The sequence below is a fragment of the Lottia gigantea genome, assembly GCF_000327385.1.
Source record: "Lottia gigantea unplaced genomic scaffold LOTGIsca_37, whole genome shotgun sequence".
Lineage (NCBI taxonomy): Eukaryota > Metazoa > Mollusca > Gastropoda > Lottiidae > Lottia > Lottia gigantea.
This window is the reverse complement of record NW_008709259.1, coordinates 1,909,167-1,917,456: the sequence shown is the minus strand read 5'-3', so window position 1 is coordinate 1,917,456 and position 8,290 is coordinate 1,909,167. Positions and strand designations below refer to the sequence as shown.

General features: G+C 35.5%; 1 protein-coding gene across 1 annotated transcript; it reads right to left on the bottom strand.

Moving 5' to 3' along the window:
* Nucleotides 1–3,984: 3,984 nt before the first annotated feature.
* Nucleotides 3,985–5,446, bottom strand: LOTGIDRAFT_163049 (hypothetical protein; the record flags this gene model as incomplete). The annotated part of the gene is made up of 2 exons (XM_009059100.1): nt 3,985–4,799; nt 5,347–5,446. The coding sequence occupies 2 exons, from the start codon at nt 5,444–5,446 to the stop codon at nt 3,985–3,987; spliced, it is 915 nt and encodes a 304-aa protein (XP_009057348.1).
* Nucleotides 5,447–8,290: the final 2,844 nt, after the last annotated feature.

The following is an 8,290-nucleotide window of genomic DNA, read 5'->3' as shown; positions in this document are numbered from 1 at the left end:
TAATAATTTTACAGTAATCCTAAGTAAATCCATTAAAAACATCGCCAAATTGTTGGCAAGTATTTTATTCCATGGCACGCAGTAGTCATCTTTCTAACGTTATAAAATTGATGCCAAGGCCAGCCCTGAATTTTTCTATTCAAACTCACTGCTTTCCGAAAATAAAAGATTATAAGAACACTCAAAAAAACTTGCAAAAATTATATTGAACGGCGCTTGCATTACTTTGTTCAGTTCTTGAAAGTTTCCCGTTATTGGCAATGAAAAGCCTAAAGATCTTCTGCTATATGAAAATAAAAAAACAACCTTACAATGAGCTTTAAGAAAACAGAGTATATCAAAACTACTTAATATATACTACAAGTATCTATCTGCAACATTGTCTTGTATAGAATATAAACTGTACATACCTTTATCAATGGACTTCACGAGCTTCTCCGTATCAAATATCACGTTTATCTAATGAATAATTTAAAATCGATACTATTATAGTCACACAGATGTTGTATAACAAATACTCATAAAAATTACCAAATTTCATTGGCTACATTGGCTAGCTAATCTACGTTAGATTATTCCACTTTCACGCACTCACTTGAACATGTTTGGGCTAGTTTGATTACCATTCATAAATGAAGCTAATCGTACGTTTATCGTTTATTATAATGAGATTCATACCAACTGTTATAAACTTAACAAGCTCGGCCGGTCATAGTCCGAAACCATGACGTATCCAGTAACAACCGGAGATGTTTTGACAGTCATTGACCGCATATAAGAATGTAAAATCACACTTTATATATTTCATGGGAACTTTTCTGTTCTCACTATGGGGTTCCAGTCCCCTTCACTACAGTGCTTTTTTTTCAAAAATCCCAAAGGATCGTGTTCTTGAATTCTGACCTTACTCCAGACAAGAGAAAATTTCCAAGCTAACAACATTCAGAAAGTTTTGGACTAACCCTTTCATAAACGTTTTATAATGAAAACTTATCAAAATGTGTTGTAAATAAAAAGTCTTAATGACCTGATAACAAATGTCTCATTCTTATATAACAAGTGTCCGAATTGTTGAACTTTCTTTGTTTCAAGGGGCAGTCAGAATTTTTAAGAAGGTTGAAAAAGTTAGTTGCTCAATTAAATGAAAACTACAGACCAATATCTAGGGACGAGGTTTCCAACCTTTTCCATGTAGCGACCCATTCCAGAAACCGCCATCAGATCGCGGCCCTTCAAAATAATAACGATATTTCACGCTTTCCTTAATTTGATTATTATCATTTATATTCATTATAGCAAATTTTGATCAATGTTATGGTTAGCCCCGTCGCTAGAAGTGAATGGGTGCTGGGGCCCGAATTGTAAGTCAAGGTAGGGAGGGCATAGTTCTGCACCGCCCAGAGTCAAAGGCGCAGTAGGAGGTGCGAGAGGGAATCTGGGGGGTTATCACCCAAGAAATTTTTGATAAACTCAAAGCCAGGAAGTGTCAAATATTCCATCAATATCTTTGTGGTTTTTGAGATTGAGAACTGCCATAATTCACCTTCGAAAATTATCTTCTGGGGTTAGGATCCCGCCCAGATAATGCATTTTCTGTGATTCCAAACGCATTTGATATGCAATTTCAAATTATGATGTAATTTAGCTAAAACATGAGGACCAAAGGTGCGTCTTCGAATTTTTTAAGAATAATAAGCCCGTAAGCGCCATTTCTAGCGATCTGAGACAAGGGAGGCAGGTCCTCCCCCTAAGAGTTTTTAAGAATTTTCACAAACTATATAAATTTTCAAAAAGTTTCAGACCATTTTGCGACCCCAAGAAAAGTACTTCGTGACCAAAGTTGGCGTTGCGACCCAGAGGTTTGGAACCCAGGGTCTAGGGAAACATGTCCCGGTTTACTTTTTCTGAAAGTTTAAATTAAAAGTATCTTGCTCTTTCTGTAACAAAAAAACTATTTAAAAGGTTTACGTAAACATTTTAAATTCGTTATGTCTATGATTGGTGTCATTTACGGATTCGGGCATAGTAAATTCATAATATTGTGGAGAAATATAACTACTTATTCTGAAGATTTAAGCTTGAGGAAAAAATATTCAAGAACTGCCTTATGACCCATGCTTCAAAGCCATCACCTCAGTATAAGTTTATCTTTATTGTCAACATAATCTTAAGAAATATTACCACAAATACTTATCTATTCTCGGATACCGATAATAGTTACATAGCGAAAATTTTTCATTTCTCGCCATGGCAAAAGCACAAGCTGTGAACCATTTTATATCGTGTCTTAATTTTTTTTTCATGGGTTGGGGCACCCCAAAGCCGTGGGTACCTGTGGACTTGGTTCAACCAGTTCCTATAGATGGTAGTTCAGTTAATGGATGTGTAACCAGATAATACACGAAAACAGATAATACACAAAAACAGATAGTAGGCCTACACGAAAACAGATAATACACCAAAACAGATAGTAGGCCTACACTAAAACTGATAATAGGCCTACACGAAAACAGATAATACACCAAAACAGATATTACACCATATACAGAGTGTGGTTTGAAGCATTTTCGATTTCTTAAAAATGTATTTTGAATTATGTCATTGGTATTTTCACGAACTAGTGTTTCGTGTGGCTTTTTCAACAAATTCAATCTGAACAATGCATATACCGATTTATCGAGCAGTCGCACGAATCACGATTGTATAATAAACAAGACATAAAGAAGTTTAGGTTTATTGCAGAAAAGCAACCCTGTACAATAGGTACAAAGATGGAAAGAGAATGAACGTGTTCAAGCACGAGATAAAATGGCGTCAACCGGTAAGGGGTGGTCACTCCATGTCAATATTGATTCAGACCACAAAGATAGACGAAATATAAGTCCGAATCACTATCAAAGGATTCAATACATACGTTCACATAGTGGAAGCATACCCAACCACTTGAGAGTAAGTGTTTATCAAAAATGCATTGGTTTAGTTTGCTCATTTCATCAGTTCATATTTGCCAAATAATTCAAATCTTTTAAAATACCCACAGCGGCGACAGATACTTGCGAGGTCAAAAAACCACATCCTAAAGAGAATATTCATCAAAAGGACGAAACAGACCAAGAAAGTATCAGCTAACAGAATGCAATTGAAATTCTGTACAAAAAAAATAAAATAGTACCAGTTACTTCCCTTGAAATATGAAATCACTGCAATAATGTTTATTCTACCAAACTATCTATTTAAAAACCACTTGCTGAAATTTATCAACAAATGAATTAAAAACGATTCTAATCACAGTGCGAATTTATTTTATTAACTCTTTGCTTCAAATAAATAAATATACATAATCGGTATATTATGAGAAAATAAAAAAAATATATACAAAACATGTGGAAGCATACAAATACAAAAATGACAAATATAACAGAACAATGTTGGAAAATGATGTTTGAAATTGCATTTTCTTTCAGATTTTGTAAGATGAGATTTTCATGCGGAAGGATAATTCTAAAAAATAGTCGTTTTGTGTGCAGTGCCAGTTAAGCAGATGTTGATAAAAAGTAGTGATTTTCATGTTCATGATATATTGAAATTTTGTCCAGAAATTAGGTCTAAATCCTAATGAATAAATATACGTCTATAAAAATTTACAGTACAGGCCTCATCAATCCCGATAATTGCAACGATTCATCAAAAATCTAGATGCAATTTAGAATAATACAGGGCAGAACAATCCGACTGGAATAAAAATGTGCGATTGCAGCCAACTTTTCTAACTTATGAAAGGCCCCGAGTTCTTAATAATATTGAACTTATCATGATTACACAGTCTTTGAAGGTAATATTGGTATATATATTAACACAAAAAGATCCATACTTCAAATTTGTGAAAACATCCGTACGGCTGCTGTCTGTGACACCTGTTCTATGATAGTAAATTATGCCATCCTATAAATTATTATGAAGTTAACATAAAATAATTGTCAGCATTTATTTGTCAATGGTTGATTCAACAACGTAGTCTCTGTACATAGGGTATTTGCAGTGACGGTACAAGGTCACAATAATTTTGACAACAGCTATAGCTCCAGCCAGTCCAAGGATCACTGCACTGAATATAGAGTTGGTCTTCTCTGGATTCCAATGGTTGTCAATGCTACCCGAAACAGCCCAACAGATGACTAGGTAAGGCATAATAGTGTATCTCGAATATCTGTCGAAGAAGAAAATATCGGTGACGAAGTAAAGGAGAGTACCACCAGTCAGGACACCCAATGCAACTGTACCGGCTGTTTCCAACTCCAAGGGATCTTCTGGGACATAAACCATTACATGTACCATATTTATTAAGGTAGCTACTGATGTCCAACCAAAATAAATCCCCAAGCCGTTATGGACTAAGATGCGATGTAACCAAATATCTACTCTTCTCCCTTCTTTGATTAATATCCCTCCGTACATTGCCAAGGGTTTGTAAGAAGTGAACATCGCAGCAAACACTGTGAACACGATGCTGAAGAGCGATACAAATGCTCCGATGAAAATAAGCCGGTCGAAGAAAAACACCCAGGCTATCATTGCCACCGAGCTTAAAATAAACCAGAAGTAGAAGGCGGGTGTGAGTAATACTGGGTTGGCATATACTGGTCCGTTACCAGTTCTCCTACAGATGTTTATGAAGGCATACAACAGCCAAAGGGGTTGCCAGAGGAATATGACACTCCAGATACTGAAAGTCCAACTCGATGGAGATATTCCTGTTGGATACATGTCAGATGTAGCACCAACTTGTCTTTCAAATATTGCTGAAATAGAAAAAGGAACAACTATATTTAAATGTAATATATCCTACGGTGTTGAAAGGATTGTAGAGAGGTTTTAATGTGTATAGTGGACACTATTAGCATAGATTTTCAATCAGACATCTGCGGTTCCTGCAATTCCTCTTAAACTATGCCTTCTTGAAATGGAATGAAAGGAGTTTACAGCCTACTTTTCTACACCATGCCTGTATGAAGTCACTATCGCAAAGGTCCTTCAGCAGCTCGATAAAAACGCTTACTTTTAGAGGAATTGCAAGAGCCACAAACGTCTGTTTACCAGATACACATTTAAAAAAAACTCTTAACGATGTATTTAAGGCTTAACGAAAGGGCTACGGCTCCTTTTTTGAAAAAAAAATCAATATCTGAAGGTCCAATGAGGTTGTTTCTGACCTAGAATATTTACTTCTGACCACTATCGGTTGTGGTGCTAAAACAACGTGATAGTGAGGTATTTCTGGAAAGGAGGGGGAATGCCTATTTGCCTGTACGAAGTACCTGTATATTGACAAAATATATATATACTTACGGGTATCCAGAGCGTTAACACCGTAAACTGCTAACGTTACAGCAAACATTACAGCTGCCACTATCATCAGAGCTAATACTAACTTATTCTGTTCACCCATTTTGGATTCTGAAAGATCATTAACAAAAAGATGTCCAACACCAGCTGATAAACAAAATCCTGAAGATCATGTCATACCTATCTGAACCTAAAACTTGGTATCTGTCATTTGAATTGCCAGTCTGACGAAACAAAAACTTATTTAGGCCAATGTTTCTGTCGCCATTGTTTGCTGATTTTGGATGGTCGATCCAAATAGTTCTTACCTTAAACCGGTTACCCTATAATTCCCTTGCCGACTGAGATTCTTGTACTACTACCAAATATTAGCTTTTGACATATACAATGTACCACAAATGTATAGGTCTAAATAACACTATAACATTCCGACTGTCGTCTGCTCCATTCAAACCCTATCTCGATCACGTTTCTATACACGTTTCAATACCTCTCCATAACTCTCTTTGAATTCACTTGGTATGTTTCTTTTTATTCTAATTTGGTGTCCTGGCGAACTGTTTATAACGTTATTGACCTATTAAACCACTATGTATATATTATATAGGTAATGAGTGAAATAGGAATTCCAAAGACTAAGAAACCAGGACTATTCAGTTATGTAACTGTTTGATTATCAAGGCGTAATAATCCGATGCGCTGATCGGTAGGAACAGATATTGCACGAAAGTAAAAAAAGTGTTCATTCTTACTAAGTTGTCTTTTCAAGCAAAGTACGTCCCTTATCTTTACATTGAGATAAACTACAGCAAAATTAAATCAGGTAGACGCTAAGAAATATATACCACGGTTCATACGAGTTAACATATTTAAACAAACGAATCCAATGGGTTGGTTGTAGTCCACCTACTTTCCTCTAAGATTCTATTTGGCTTTCATGTCAAGTTATCCAAGTATGCTACAACAACAAATTGCCGATAATAGAACATGGTTTTCCTCGAACACACATTTCAAGTAATTTATTTCTTAGAATCATCAAAGAAAAACTGTAATATATTTCAATGCCAAATAATAGACATCTGCTGGTGGCTGTCCATATAAAAGCATCATAGAGGACATGGCGAGGTTTTTTTTGATAAAGCATTGTTTCTTACCTAAAAGGGTTCGCTTCTGTGGTGGTGTAAAAATCAATTTTTCGTGGAATTTTGATAAATGCTTGTCATTTTGTTTAAAACCTGTTATGTATTGTGTAAATTATTGCTTCTCAAACTTTTTCAAAAAAAGTGCATTGATTGTCAACTGTGGTTAAATTATTATTGTCTTCCATGAAAAGGGGCTTGATTGACAGAATAATGGTGGTATACATAATGGTCTTTGTTTCGGACATACAAACTAAGTGGTAGATCTGTTAATGAATTACAGTAATTTTGATAATTAAAATAATTGCTAAACATGAATATGTAAGGCTACTGTTGATTTTCTGCATAATACTGTCATAATGAATTCGGTCCTAAATATCAGCCACGAGTTTGATTGTATGTTGACCATATATTAATGAATATCATTAGTGAAAGAATTCTTATTTACTTAGGTATCGGGGTCGTAATAAATGCTCAGCATAATCCATGTCCTTTCCCAAATAAGAATTCGATATCACATTCGTCTGTAACGTAGTTTTAGTCAGGGCGAAAAACCTTATGCCTCATTCATTTACAATAAAGGAATAACTTCTTGAAACGGACAATTATGTGAAATTTTAATTTTGCACCTGAAATGTTTAATACAAAACATCAACGTCAAAAATTGCTTTGAAATAATTCCATTTTCTACAGGACTAAAAACAGTACTAGTTTGTTTTTTAACATTTATTACACAATATAACTTAATACGTAAATGAAAATAAATTGTAAACAATTGAAACCTTAAAAGATACATGCTCTCATTTGATATACACATTCTTCAAATCTAAAATGTCATTTTTGTTTTTAAATATGGCGTAAACGTGTCAGTGCCCTGATGGTGCTTATGGCATATATGATGCGCAAGATTTTCATGAATGTGTATATCATAAAGAAAAGACGTAATATCTTCTAAACAGATCTGGACTGAAAAATGTGACACAATAATATTGGAATTGGCTTTGGTAATGATCAATTTAAAAAATAAAAATGTATACGTCATGTTGATTACCCCATTGCTCACTTCGACCTATGACACTCATAATACTTTAACTTATTTTAATAATTTGTAACTCTTACTCGTGGTCGGTTCGATTTTCTCAGCACCGACACCACTCTGACCCCAGCCTGCTAGTCGAGCTACTTTTAGAACAGCAGCTAACAGAGAGACACCAAGAATTACCGCAGTGAATACCGAGTTTGGGTTTTGGGGGTCCCAGTTTTTAGCAATGATGCCGATTAATGCTACAGGTACCACAAAATAAGGCGTAAAAACGTATCTTGAATAACGATTCACAATGGATAGATCGGTACCCACGAAAACCGTAAATTCCACCACTAAAATGCCCAATCCGATGGTCGAAGCTATCTCTGGACTAACAATAGCTTGATCAGAATACGACAGAGCCGTACCAAGGTTGATCAAAGAAGCTATGGATGTCCATGTAGCGTAGATCTGAATTCCATTCTGTACAATAAAAATGACTGCCCAAATTTCACCCTTTCGACCAGTTTCTATCAGTTGACTGCGACACTTGTCCAGTGAGCTGTACGAGATGGCAATGCAAATATACAGAGAGATGGCGATCAGGAACAGAAAGACTGCTGACAGCTTGAGGTACAGACGATCCCACAGGAACAACCATGTGATGTTGAAAATGTTATTTAGGATATAAAATATATAGAAACTGGCAGGTAAAATGACGGGACTGGTATATACAGGACCTTCTGGTCCTTGACGACACAGATTGATTAAGCTATACACGATT